General features: G+C 39.9%; 1 protein-coding gene across 1 annotated transcript in view; it reads left to right on the forward strand.

Annotated features, from left to right (window-relative positions):
- The window catches only part of dnah10 (dynein axonemal heavy chain 10), a gene marked incomplete at its 5' end in the record, with an annotated part of 72,855 nt that overhangs the window by 31,079 nt on the left and 27,424 nt on the right, over window positions 1–14,352 (forward strand). The window contains 15 exons of the mRNA XM_080428281.1: window positions 579–842; window positions 1,046–1,229; window positions 1,754–1,888; window positions 3,060–3,212; window positions 5,239–5,427; window positions 6,090–6,236; window positions 7,776–7,967; window positions 8,709–8,827; window positions 9,609–9,767; window positions 10,301–10,436; window positions 10,529–10,651; window positions 11,134–11,265; window positions 12,012–12,234; window positions 12,705–12,824; window positions 13,460–13,605. Of these exons, the coding sequence (XP_080284407.1) occupies window positions 579–842; window positions 1,046–1,229; window positions 1,754–1,888; window positions 3,060–3,212; window positions 5,239–5,427; window positions 6,090–6,236; window positions 7,776–7,967; window positions 8,709–8,827; window positions 9,609–9,767; window positions 10,301–10,436; window positions 10,529–10,651; window positions 11,134–11,265; window positions 12,012–12,234; window positions 12,705–12,824; window positions 13,460–13,605 (2,422 nt within the window). The remainder of the gene's footprint in view (window positions 1–578; window positions 843–1,045; window positions 1,230–1,753; window positions 1,889–3,059; window positions 3,213–5,238; window positions 5,428–6,089; window positions 6,237–7,775; window positions 7,968–8,708; window positions 8,828–9,608; window positions 9,768–10,300; window positions 10,437–10,528; window positions 10,652–11,133; window positions 11,266–12,011; window positions 12,235–12,704; window positions 12,825–13,459; window positions 13,606–14,352) is intronic.

Genomic DNA, 14,352 nt, shown 5'->3' on the forward strand with positions numbered 1-14,352 from the left:
AAAAACAAAAAAAAACAGAAAGCTAATAACACAATTCAACAACAAAAGAAAATTATAACTAAAAGAATAAAAACAACATTTCACAATTAGGCCAAGACATGAGCCAAACGTAAGGGCCAGGATTATACAATCAGAGTTAAAAGTCAAGGAGAAGAAATTAGTTTTTAGTGAGAATTTGAAGACCGCTAAGGAGCGAGCAGACTTGTAGGGGCAAACTGTTCCAGAGGCTGGGGCCGGCAAAGGCTCAGTCACCTCTGGACCTGTAGTTAGCTGTGGGCTCAATTAGGAGCAGCTGGCCAGCCGACCTCAGTGGGCTGGGGTATATGGCTCTATCAGACAGATACTGGGGGGGGCAGCCCATTTTGGGCTTTAAAAACAAACAGTAAAATCTTAAAATCAATTCCAAATTTGACGGGTAGCCAGTGGAGTGAGGCGAGGACCGGTATGATATGATCGTGCTTCCTTTTGCCAGTAAGGAGGCGATACAGCTCGTACAGCGTTCTATACGAGCTGTAGACGCTGTAGACGTCGAGCTGTAGACGTACAAGGTTGTAATAATCCTCCGGCGTGTCTCTCAGGGTCGACTGGATGACGCAGTACCAGGGCATGGTGGTGCTGGCCGGGAGCCAGGTGTGGTGGACCTGGGAGGTGGAGGACGTCTTCAACAAGCTGAAGGAGGGAGACAAGCAGGCACTGAAGAACTTCGCCGCCAAAATGCACCGGCAGATCGACGAGCTGGTGGCGCGCATCGTGCTGCCCATGACGAAGAACGACCGGCGGAAGATCAACACCGTCCTCATCATCGACGTGCACGCCCGCGACATTGTGGACAGCTTTGACAGGTGAGCATCAAGAGCATTTATTCTGATATTGTACTGTTTGGTGTTTACAACTTCGATTGTCCTTGGATCATGACGCAACTCCCCCAATTCGTACTGTACGTACTCCCCGGTCTTAATGGGTTAAGTTGTTAATGGCAAAATTGACTACATTTAAGCCGTGAGTAGACAATGATGGTCCTTTCGCCTCTCTTTTTCCCCTCCAGTATCATGGACGCCCGTGGGTTTGAGTGGCAGAGCCAGCTAAGGTTCTACTGGGACCGGGAGCCCGACGATCTGTTTGTGCGTCAGTGCAGCGCCGCGTTCTCCTATGGCTACGAGTACATGGGTCTGAACGGCCGTCTGGTTATCACCCCCCTGACGGACCGCATATACCTCACCCTCACACAGGTCTGTCTGGGTGGCTCTGCTGGCTTCATCGGTGCAATGACTCACTTAGACTGATATAATGTAATCAGCTACTTAGAGTGTGCGCGTGTGTGCGTGTGCGTGAATTTGTGAAATAGACGTTATGAGGACCATTGTCCTGGTCCTCACGAGAACAATTGTTGTTTTATGGTTCTAAGAATTTTTAGAGATACATTTACAATTAGAAAAAGATTGACGTTGAGGTTAGGTTTAGGATTAGACGTTCAGCAGGTTAGGTTTAGGGGTCGGGGGTTGTCGATTTTTCCCTATTTCATACTTAGTTGTGCAGCGATGTCAAACACTGGTAAAAAGTTTTTCGGCTTTAGACTTGCGGTTAAAAATGCCCCCCAAAAAATCATTCAGCAATCATAAAATTGGCTGCCTAAAATGTTGATGTCCTCACAAGTATAGTAATACAAACGTGTGTGTGTGTGTGTGTGTGTGTGTGTGTGTGGGTGTGGGTGTGGGTGCGGGTGCGCCCGCGGGTGTGCATATTATTTACTCAGGCCCTTTCCATGTACCTGGGTGGAGCGCCCGCTGGACCGGCCGGTACAGGCAAGACGGAATCGACTAAAGACCTGGCCAAGGCTTTGGGCCTCCTCTGTGTGGTGACCAACTGTGGAGAGGGCATGGACTACATGGTGAGAGCCCACCTGACCTCAGTGGTGTAAAGTAACTAAATACATTTACTTAAGTACTGTACTTAAGTACAATTTTGAGGTATTTTTTACTTTACTTAGGTATTTCCAATTTTTACTTCTACTCCACTACATCTCAGAGGCAAATATTATACTTTTACTCCACTACAAGTATTTGTAAACTTTAGTTACTAGTACTTTGTAGATTTGGATTATTATTACACAGTAACCACTTCAGCCCTATATACATTTCGGCCATTTAAAAATCCTACAAGCCGATCTATAAGCTCACAATGCGTCGCGATGCAACGCATTGTGAGCTTGTAGATCTGCTATTTTCAAAATATTTCTTTTTACATTTTATACATTTGAAAACTGCAGAATGAGTACTTTCTTCTTTTGGTACTTTAAGTACATTTTGATACCAATACTTTTGTACTTTTACTCAAGTTAATTTTGAATTCCGGACTTTTACTTGTAACGGAGCACTTCTACATTGCGGTATTGATACTTTTACTTAAGTACAAAATGTGAGTACTTTTTCCACCACTGGATATTTTTTAGTTCTTGGTTGTCAGTAAAAAAATCACACCCTGTGTGAAGTGGGCGGTGTCTTGCTAGCTAATCACAATACTGAATGGAGTCAACCAATCATGTACAAAAAATAAATACATTTATTGAAACACTCTTTATGATGGAAGAAACCATAACTTAAAAAAAACAAATTTATGGTTTTTTTTAAGTTATGGTTTCTTATATAGGGCTATGCACATGTGTCATGTGACACTGGCCAATCACAGTCCTGAATAGACTGTGATTGGCGGGGTACATTTTTGAAATTTTTTGGCCAATCACAGCGCAGGATTTGTTGTACAAATATCCAAACCTCACTTATAGGGGCGGTTTCACCGCCCAAAAATGTGTTGTCATCTCTTCTTTCCATTTTGGGTTGAGTAACATTGTCATAACATTGTTATTTATTGATTATTGTTCATCATTGTGTGTGTGTGTGTGTGTGTGTGTGTGTGTGTGTGTGTGTGTGTGTGTGTGTGTGTGTGTGTGTGTGTGTGTGTGTGTGTGTGTGTGTGTGTGTGTGTGTGTGTGTGTGTGTGTGTGTGTGTGTGTGTGTGTGTGTGTGTGTGTGTGTGTGTGTGTGTGTGTGTGTGTTGTGTAGGCTATAGGGAAGATCTTCTCTGGTCTTGCCCAGTGTGGAGCCTGGGGCTGCTTTGACGAGTTCAACCGTATCGATGCCTCTGTGCTGTCTGTCATCTCCTCCCAGATACAGACTATCCGCAATGCTCTCATCAGACACCTCAAAAGGTTCCGCGTAAGTCACATGTGGATCAAATCCAGGGTCTCGCCTCAAAAGTATTTCTAGTGGTAAAATGATACAGTGGATATTACCCAGTAATTCCGTTTGAACCTTGTCTTTTAGAGCACAGCATGTCTGGCATAAAAGGCACAAAATGTATTTACGTGAAAGGCTTGTTTCTTCCATTGCTCCAAACCCTAGCCATGGTTCACATGACGCTCGTCTGTCACAAGCGTCATGGCGCGACTTGTTCCTGTTTTTTTTTATTTCTACATTTACAACCCGTACATCTATATAAGCGTTCAGATTTCAAATATAAAGTGCTGACCCCAAGGCAGGGGTCATCACCATGGCAGCTTGTCATGGACATTTTCATTAATATTTCAGTTTTTTGCCACGGACATGCAAAATAATAGTATTTACCAAAATCACATTGGCCTAGCCCTAAATGTATAATGGACTCCTAATGGGTCATATAGGGTCTATTCCAATGTGCTGCACATTTTAAAACAATAGTATGTCTGCATTAACTACTGAGCCACATGACCACCAAAAAGTACAGTACAGACAGTGCTTCCATCGCAAAAGAGCCACTTAGCTGCAAAGGTGAGTGGGTATGTATTACACATCATATGGCTATTATAGAGATTGCTGGCTTTTCAAATGACAGTGTTACTTGAGTACAGAAGGAGATCAAATCAAGTTCTACCAGCTGAACTATTGGTTCGGTTTGGCAAGGTACAGTAGCTAGTGGATTCCATTAAGGTGATCAGGTATTCTGCTGTTGATGGGAAAGTCCAAGGCATGCACATGTAACAATGGAAAAAAGACACACACACGACAAGCTAATTGATTTGATTTATTAGACGTAATAATTCATGTTAAATGCTTCTCACAGAAACGTTTAAGGATAAAATGCCAATGGAACACTGGAACAAGGAAACTTGAGAAATAAAAAAGATATGTAGGCCAACATGATGAGTGATTAATGAAGGGCATGCCATTTAATTGAATGCGAAGGCACCTAACTGTCATGATTTATGACCTTTATCTGCATGACTCAGTACACGTACATGTGGTGAATCACTCAGCTAAGTAAGCATAATATAAATCAATCTGTGCTTTACTGACAATCAGCTTTACATGTCCAGTTCTGCACTCCTTTGCCTTGGTAGCAAATAGCTTTGATTGATTGACATTTTTATTAGGCAAAAATAATGTAAAACATCACAATTACATTAATAATACTTTTGTCTAAAAGGTCCGTCCAAAAAAGTCCTTGCGGACTTGTCTCCGTTGGGGTCCTTGGTATTCATTTCATAGACATATATAGTAGCAACCAACAGTTCAAATCTCAACATAAAAACACAGAGAAGAATAACACCATGTACAAAAAAAGCTAAAAGCAAAAAGCATGGAAAAAAAACTAAAACAGAAAATATGTACAAAAGCTCCTTCTGAACAGATGACATACCTTCTGTTTTTGCTCTTCTCCTGCACCATTTTTTCACTATGCCCCTCTCATGCCGTTGACATTAATTATGTCATTGTCTGACCACACCAAATGACCTCTGCCCCACGGCCATGGATGCAACAAGTTAAAGCCCCCGGGTCTAAGTACTGTACCTGTATCTTCCGTATTGTTCGATAAAAAGCAATTAAATCCGATGGGTGGCCATTTTCTCAGAATTTTCTCCATAATGCTTTCAACTACACAAGGTGTACTGCAGGAGGTGTACTGCACTCTGATACATTATAACTACAGTATGAAAGAAATGGCTGTCGATCGGAGTAAAAAGCTTTTTATTGAACAATACGGAAGATACGGGTACTTAGACCCGGGCGCTTCAACTTGTAACATCCGTGGCCGTGAGGTCAGTACTTTATATTTGAAATCTGAACGTTTATGTAGATGTACAGGTTGTAAATGTAGAAATGTCAAAAACCAGGAACAAGTAGCGCCATGACTGTCATGATATGACAGTCATGTTTCAGGGCTACTCCAAACCCCCGACCTGATCCTACCTCTGGTATGTTTCAGTTTGAGGGCCAGGAGATCAGTTTGGATGATCGCATGGGGATCTTCATCACGATGAACCCAGGTTATGCCGGGCGCACTGAGCTGCCAGAGTCAGTCAAAGCTCTCTTCAGACCGGTGGTCGTCATTGTTCCTGACCTACAGCAGATCTGTGAGATCATGCTCTTCTCTGAAGGCTTCCTCATGGCCAAGGTGAACGCACGCACGCATGCACTCACTTACTCACTCACAGTGGTGGAAAAAGTACTCACATTTTTTTCTTAAGTAAAGGTATCAATACTGCAACTTAGAAATACTCTGTTACAAGTAAAAAGTCCGGAATTCAAAATTCACTTGAGTAAAAGTACAAAAGTATTGGTATCAAAATGTACTTAAAGTACCGAAAGTAGAAAGTATACTCATTATGCAGAATGTCCTGTTTCAACGTTTTAAAATGATAAAAAATCTTTTGAAAATAGCAGATCTACAAGCTCACACTGCGTCGCATCGCGGCGCAGTGTGAGCTTGTAGATCGGCTATTTTCAAATGACCGAAATGTACATAGGGCTGAAGTGGTTAATGTATGTTTTGTAATAATAATCAAAATCAACAAAGTAGCTAGTAACTAAAGATTTCAAATAATTGTAGTGGAGTAAAAGTAAAAGAGATGTAGTGGATAGTAAAAGTATAAGTATATAGTATAAGTAGTAAATTGGAATTACTCCAGTAAAGTACTTGAGTAAATGTACTTAGTTACTTTACACCACTGCTTACTCACACACACACACACACACACACACACACACACACACACACACCTACATATATTGTCAGTCACTAACTCAGCAACTGATCTGAATTCTTGTCTAATGCAGAATCTAGCAAAGAAGATGACAGTGCTGTATAAACTGGCCCGTGGGCAACTGTCCAAGCAGTCACATTATGACTTCGGCCTGAGAGCCCTCAAATGTGTTCTGGTGATGGCAGGAGAACTAAAGAGAGGTTCACCAGACCTCCATGAGGTAAGGAGAATTAAATAAATGCAATACGTTACAAACTGTCCAGACAAAGGAAAATGTGTTTCTTTTTGGCTTGTTCTAATGACCGTTACACACCAAGAGCAACATGAATATGTAGGACACAACATTGCTATGGCTGAAGATAGAGTCACTTTGATCTATTTTCATAACTGACACATTATTAACCCATTAAGACCGGGAAAGTATGTGATTGTCATTTTTTGATTTATTTGGCTATTCAAAAATAGCAGATATACAAGCTCATCTTGTAGACCTGCTATTTTTGAAAAATCTTGTAAAGCAAACATTTTTTACTGAAAACTTTGCTTCTGGGGGGTCCCTGGAACAATTTTGGGGGCCCTTGACATGAAAAAGTTTGAGAACCACATGTTGATTATAGCAACATACGTTTTTTTCAGTGAGCTGTTAGGATTTAGAAGACATTTTGTAGAATCATTAAGCAAAGATTTGAGTTACAAATGTTTGCTTAAAAAAATATATATATATATTCAAAGATTTGCAAAAATATGTCATGATTTAAAAAAATATGCAGATCTACAAGCTCATAGCGCAGCACTCATGAGCTTGTAGATCTGCTATTTTTGAATAGCCCAAAGAAATCTAAAATGACAGATGCGTTCCCGGATTTCATGGGTTAATCAGGTTTGTAGATGTGACATTACTAGTGACCAAGGGCCCTGTCTCTGTGGTTACAGTACGCATAGGAAACAATACCACAATATGGAAGGCTATCGTTATCTGCAAAAGACCATTTTAAATTGCTTAAATTAATACAATGCAGGTCCACAAATAAAGATTTTTAGCAGCCTCTGCTGGTCATTACCGTCACTGCAGGCCGTTCGTTTATTCCCCCGTTACCCAGAATTCCATTTGTTTTCACCGGAAGACGGAAGCATTTCAAAAAGCGTTCTTTTAATTGTTTTATACTATCTGTGGATCATTTCTCTTAGCCAGTGGAGCTTTAGTTACCGTGAGCTGTGTTTTCTTTTGCTGTTGTTTTTCAATCTTCAAATCCTACAATCTCTTAAAAACAGCGTGAGATTCCTTTTTGTTATTAGGTAGTTCATGGCGAAACAGGAAACCGGCGCATTTCCGTTTCCGTTTTCCGGCCGGATGACGTCATTTTCGCGAGCCACGTTTTCAATAGAAATTATAATAGAAAAGGCTTTCGGGGGTGAAATTCATGGAGAGGGTGTTGTGAAACATTTGCCACTCACAAAAGATATACAATTTTACTTATATTTTATTATACCTAGTATTACTTTAATACTTTAGTTATTTTGGTCCAAAAGAAAAAACGACTTAGGTTCTAAAAAAATAAAAGTCACAATTTCATTCAGTGACATTTCTTTTTTGATAATGCAAGGGAAAATAAATGCATTGCAGGAACAAATCGCTCTCGGTGTGTTGTAAGGGTCACACTGTATAAGTGCTAAGTTAGTATTTTAATATCTCTCAATTAAGTTCTATTCTTCACTCTCTGTCCCTGTCATTTGTCCCTTTTTTCCCTCTTCCTGTCAGGACGTGGTGCTTATGCGTGCCCTGCGAGACATGAACCTGCCTAAGTTTGTGTTTGAGGACGTGCCTCTGTTTCTGGGGCTGATCTCAGACCTGTTCCCTGGGCTGGACTGTCCCCGTGTTCGCTACCCCAGCTTCAATGATGCTGTGGAGCAGACCTTCCAGGAGAAGAAATACACCATGCTCCCTGATCAGGTATTTAGTTTATTCATAAAGGCTTTGTCTAAATTCCAAAATCCATCTTTTTTTCCTTTTTTTTTTACTTAACCCATTCAATCCGGGAACGCATCTGTGTCACTTTAGATTTCTTTGGCTATTAAAAAATAGCAGATATACAAGCTCATAGCGCGGCACCGAGTGCCGCGCTATGAGCTTGTATATCTGCTCTTTTTGAATAAGAATTGTGAAAATTTGTGAAAATCTTCTGGGGGGTCCTTGGAACAAAATTAGTGCTGTGAATCGTCTGCTATCTCACGATTCGATTTCGATTCTTGGGGTCACGTTTCAGATTTTTTTTAAACAAACGATTCTCGATTCAAAAACTTCTTTTTTTTTCGATTCAAAAACGATTCTCGATTAAAAAACGTTTTTTTCCGATTCAGCCCAGAACTTGCCACTTCTCAAAAATGTCATTATACAAAAATTTAAAATTTAAAAAAAAGAAAATTCTGAATCGTCCAACATGAGAATCGTGATTCGTATTCGAATCGATTTTTACAAAATATTTGACAAATATTTGCTTTAAAAATAAATAATAAATATAAATTCAAAGACTTGAAACTTTCACGATTTTTCCAAATTTAAAAAACTATTTTTGTATAGCCAAAGAAATCTAAAATGACAGAGATGTGTTTTTAGGATTGAATGGGGTTATGGCACAATGATGTCCATGAGCGTTTGATCTGTACTGTATGTCACGCCTTCTGGTGGTTTCAGGTGGATAAAGTGGTCCAGATGTATGAGACCATGATGACCAGACACACTACCATGGTGGTGGGTCCTACTGGAGGAGGAAAGTCTGTTGTGATCAACACTTTATGTCAGGCCCAGTCGAAGTAAGTTCTGCTCTGCCCTTTCAGTGATCTTGATTCCTGGAGTAGCTCTCTCACTGTGGCATGCTGTTTTGCAGTGGTGTAAAGTAACTAAGTACATCTACTCAAGTACTGTAGCCTACTTAAGTAAAATTTTGAGGTACTTTTACTTTACTGGAGTATTTCCAATTATCAGTACTTTCACTTCTACTCCACTACATCTCAGAGGCAAATATTGCACTTTTAAGGTCCTTACACACCGGGGCGATTTTCTTCATGCGAATAATACGTTTTTTTTTAAAACCTTATAAAGTCAATGCAAGCTTACATGGAGCGAAAAAGCGAAAAAGCGAAGCGAAAAAGCGTCTTTTAATTATTCGGAACGAGTTTTCTACGAATGTTGCGTATATTCGCATATTCGCCGGTGTGTAACCGCCTTTACTCCACTACAATTATTTGAAAACTTTAGTTACTAGTTGCTTTTCAGATATAAATTATTACATTATAAAACATACATTACCCACTTTAGCCCTATTTTATACCTTTATACCTCACAACGTGTCGAATCGCGACGCGTTGTGAGCTTGTAGATCTGCTATTTTCAAACATTTTCGTACTTTTACTTTTGGTACTTTAAGTACATTTTGATATCAATACTTTTGTACTTTTACTCAAGTAAATTTTGAATTCCGGACTTTTACTTGTAACAGAGTACTTCTGCATTGCAGTATTGATACTTTTACTTAAGTAAAACATTTGAGTACTTTTTCCACCACTGCTGTTTTGTAATGTCCACGCCGAACAGATTAGGCTTGCAGACCAAGCTGTACTGCCTGAACCCTAAAGCCATGAGTGTCATCGAGCTGTACGGCATCCTGGATCCTGACACTCGAGACTGGACTGACGGCATCCTGTCCAACATCTTCCGCGACATCAACAAGCCCACAGACAAAAAAGACAGGAGGTACAAAATTAGATTTTCAAGAAACTACTCCAGATATTTCACCGTACGATGCTGCATGATTGATTGATTGATTGATTGATTGAATACTATTATTTAGAAAAGACATGGAAACAGTACATGGAAGTACAATTCACAATACACGGTCCTCTAAACTGGATCGCTCATAAAAGCACAATGGCTTATTTAGATCCCCACGCACTCAAAATCATGATGACATTTAAGAAAACAGAAAGATATACACAACTATGCAGAACGCCATGCAATCAGCTTACAGGTTACTGGTATGAAAAACAAGAAATATGTACAATAAAACAGTTCAAGGAGGGGGGTCATATGAACTGTCACACTTCCTATATAGCCTCAATTTACAAGCCGGATGCTAGCCCCTTGATCCCTGCATTGTTCTCGTAAAAATAAAACTTATAATAAAATAATTAACACAAAAATATGATTTTATACTGTATGTACAGACGTGAATCTCAAAATGAACTCTCATGAAATCTTGCATAAAGGTATACATTTCAATTCTACAGGTACATCCTGTTTGATGGGGATGTGGATGCACTGTGGGTAGAGAACATGAATTCTGTAATGGACGACAACAAGTTGCTCACTCTGGCCAATGGAGAGAGAATCCGTTTACAGGGACATTGTGCTCTGCTCTTTGAGGTTGGTTTCACTTTCAACATGTCTCTGTTTCCTGTATGAAGCGTTCTGCGGTTCTCATTCTATGGCACCGTTATCATGTTTTACACTTACAGGTTGGAGATCTGCAGTATGCCTCTCCTGCTACTGTGTCACGCTGTGGGATGGTGTTTGTCGACCCCAAAAATCTTCGCTTTGCCCCGTACTGGCAGAAATGGGTTAACAGCAGACCTCTTAAGGTTTGAGAAACATATCTCTGCTGTCCGGCAGAAACTAGCTAACTCCAAAATGTTCATTTTTCAGGAAATGACAAAAACAAAACAAAAAGTGGTTTTGTTCATCATAAGAACAGCTGAATGGACCTCCAAGCTCACAATGAGGTTGGAGGTCAAAAGGGGGTGGAGCCTGGAGTCAGCAAAACCAGATAACTCCACCCCCCTTTGGTGGACTTAGCTGGTTTAGCAGAAAGTTTGAGGATCCAATGGAGTTAGCTGGTTTTGTCAGAAGCACTTTTTAATACTTTCCATTTGTTCAATTTTTACCAACACGCAAACGTAAAGGGTGTTCAATAGCACTGATTTATGGAAAAAAATTCAAAAGTGGAAAAATGGAGTTAGCTGGTTTCTGCCCGACAGCAACGACTGTATGTATTTGAAAATTCTCTAGTGTCAAAGTAATTTTAAGCATGTCTCAACTCCATCTGCCTTTGTTTTTTCTGCAGGTGCAGCAAGACCTGAACGTGTTGTTTGAGAAATATGTACCCAGCGCCATTGGCATGATAGTGGATGGCATTGTTGATGGCAAACAGGGACAGAAACTGAGGACCATTCTCCCTCAGACAGATCTGAACATGGTTGGTTCATCCTGTCCGTCTCAAACGCTGCCATCACTGTTGTATTGACATCCAGCAGAAAGTCTTTCTTTGTGGGCGGTGTGCAGTGTTGATTTTGACAGCAAATTTTGATTTAATTTTAGTCATAGTCTTTTGAATAAAATTCCATTTAGTTTTAGTCATATTTTAATCATCTGAAATGTTTTAGTTTTTGTGTAGTTTTAGTCGACTAAATATCATAAGATTATAGTCGACTAAATCTACAGTTGATTTAGTCAACTAAAATGTATCTTGGCGGTGCCTTGATGGCTGATTTTACGCTTGGTTGCATGCTGAAAATAGCCGATCTTCAAGCTCACAACGCGTCGCAGCTGCAGATTCAAGTACACAGTTGTTCCTTAGATTAACTTTTTGTTTTCAAATATGCTTTGTATGGTCCTGTTTTTTGAAGATGCACCATTATCAGTCCTCATGAGGGGATTATTAAGGCTAGGCAATTTTCAATCTGATGGCGGTTATTTGCCATTAACCAAACATAAAACAACCAAACATAAAATGTCTTTTAGTTCTACTGTATCTCTTCTCCACTCGTCCCTCACTAACATTTTAGTCTTTATTTGTTGACGAAATTGTCAATATATTTATTCTTAGTTTCAGTCATTATAGCTTAGTTTTTATTTAGTTTTCGTCAGTGAAAAAAAGGTAGTCGGCGAACATTTTTCGTCATAGTTTTTAGTCGACGAAATCAACGCTGTTGGTGTGTTCAGGTGAAGCAGTTGTCCATGATGCTGGACGCCCTGCTGGTGGCTGAGGAATACGCCGCAGAGGTCCTGGAGTGTTACTTCCTGGAAGCTCTGTACTGTTCTCTAGGAGCCACCTTGTTGGACAACAGCAGGAAAAGGTTTGATGAATTTATCAAGAAACGGTCTTGCTTGACCGTGGTCAATGATGAGAAGGCCATCACTGGGCCTGGAGACCTCTCTATCCCAGGTTAGAAAACAATCAAGAATGGTATTACATATAAGATGATTATCAAAGCATTTAACCCATTAAGACCGGGAACACATCTGTGTCGTTTTAGATTTCTCTGGCTATTAAAAAATAGCAGATATACAAGCTCATAGCGCGGCACAGGGTGCAAATATTTCTTAAATCATAATTATTTTTTTTGGAAAAAAAAGAAAAAAAGTACATTTGCAACTCAAATCTTTGCTTCTGGGGGTCCCTGGAGCTAAATATTTTACAAATGTTCGCTTAAAAAATATATACATATATATTCCAAGATTTGCAAAAAAATAACACGATTAAAACATATACAAGTGCTTGTAGATCTGATATTTTTGAATAGCCAAAGAAATCTTAAATTGACACAAATGATGCTTTCCCAGTCTTAAAGGAGTTAACTCACGTAATATACAGATACGATTGATAAACGACAAATATGTCCTGTCTCCACACAGGTTACCTGCCCACTCTGTATGATTTCCATTTTGATGGTTCAAAGAACAAATGGGTTCCCTGGAGTACCCTGGTCTCCAAATATGTCCACGATCCGGACAAAAAGTTTATCGAAATTCTAGGTAAAAGTTGAACTCTGTCGACTGTGACATAAGGAAAGAAACAATGACTTGGCTACACGTGGATCAGTGCCAGATGGGAAATGTTGAATTATCGTACCGGAGGCTTAAAATGAAAATGAACGTATTTGAAAGAAAACTATTGTACACAGCTAAAAAAAAAGAGAAATCATCACACGTGTAAATATGTAATTTCACAACAAAAAAAAAATTTAGTGTGAGAAACAACCTTGTTTGAGACTCCTACCAGATAAAAATGCATCACATATGCTGCGTGTTAGCAGGCAACTTCCTGGACCTTACACAAATAAAAGCCTGAAACTGGACTGGAAAGACGCGACCAGTGTTTTTAATGCCCCCAAGTACAGATCTAGGGTCAGATTTACTGATTTCCTGACTTATTTTGAAAAGCCAAATCGGATCCTGAATCAGCAGCCAGGGAATTTAGTAAAGTCACGCACTTTATTGTGATATGGCGAAATGATCGTACATTTGGGCATTTTGGGAATTATTGATCGTACGTCGTACAGAGGGTAAAATGATAGTACAAATACGTAATGTAATTATCGTACATCTGGCAACACTGACATGGATTTACATTTCTTTACTGCCTGAACCCTTCGTTCTTGTCCCTCCAGTCCCAACCGTGGACACTACCAGAGCCAGCTGGATGTTGGAACAAATGGTGAAGATAAAGAGACCAGTGGTTCTGGTGGGAGAGTCTGGGACGTCGAAAACTGCCACCACTCTGAACTTCCTGAAGAACCTGAAAACGGACACTACTGTGAGCTTAACCCATAGACTGTAAAAAGAAATGGACAAAGTTATGCCCATATAGACTCTACAAACCGTAAATGAAGCCTATTTTTCAGCAATTTCAAATCCGCCATCTTTCTATATTGCGTCATATCGCGTCATATCCTATGCACTCGGAAATGAATGCTATTGGTTGGGACCAGAGCGGGGGTAGGGAATGAATGCTATTGGCTGTGTAGCTTGACAATCCAATCATCACAAGGTAGCCACGCCCCTCCTACAGCATACCCTACTTTATCATCCAGTTTTAAATAAATGGGACCATAATTTACCAAAACGCATATCATGGTGATTGAAAGAAGACTTTAAACTAGCGACTGGAAGCGTAATAGTCTTTATGACAATTAATGTTTATTAAGGTAATAAAATCAAGTCTAAAGTTCAAAAACCCCTCCGCTTGCATTGAGAGTTAATTCTCCTGACACCAGCAGGGGTAAAACAGCGAAACTACAGGCCATTCATGTCACTTCAGATATAGACTCAATTTCAAAGGCGAATGCTGGGCCCTTGGTTTAACCATGCATATGTAATGGCTATTATACTGGCATTTGTTTTGCATACATCCATTAAAATGTTAAACTGCAACGCATAACTTTCATGTCCTACCCAAGATTTGAACCTGGTCCCTGCGTAAGGGCCCAAATATCTGCAACTAATCTAATATGCCACTAAATCAGTGGTGGAAAAAGTACTCAAATGTTTTACTTAGTAAAAG

This window comes from Gymnoscopelus braueri, assembly GCF_963280865.1.
Source record: "Gymnoscopelus braueri genome assembly, chromosome: 5".
In the NCBI taxonomy this organism is placed as follows: domain Eukaryota; kingdom Metazoa; phylum Chordata; class Actinopteri; order Myctophiformes; family Myctophidae; genus Gymnoscopelus; species Gymnoscopelus braueri.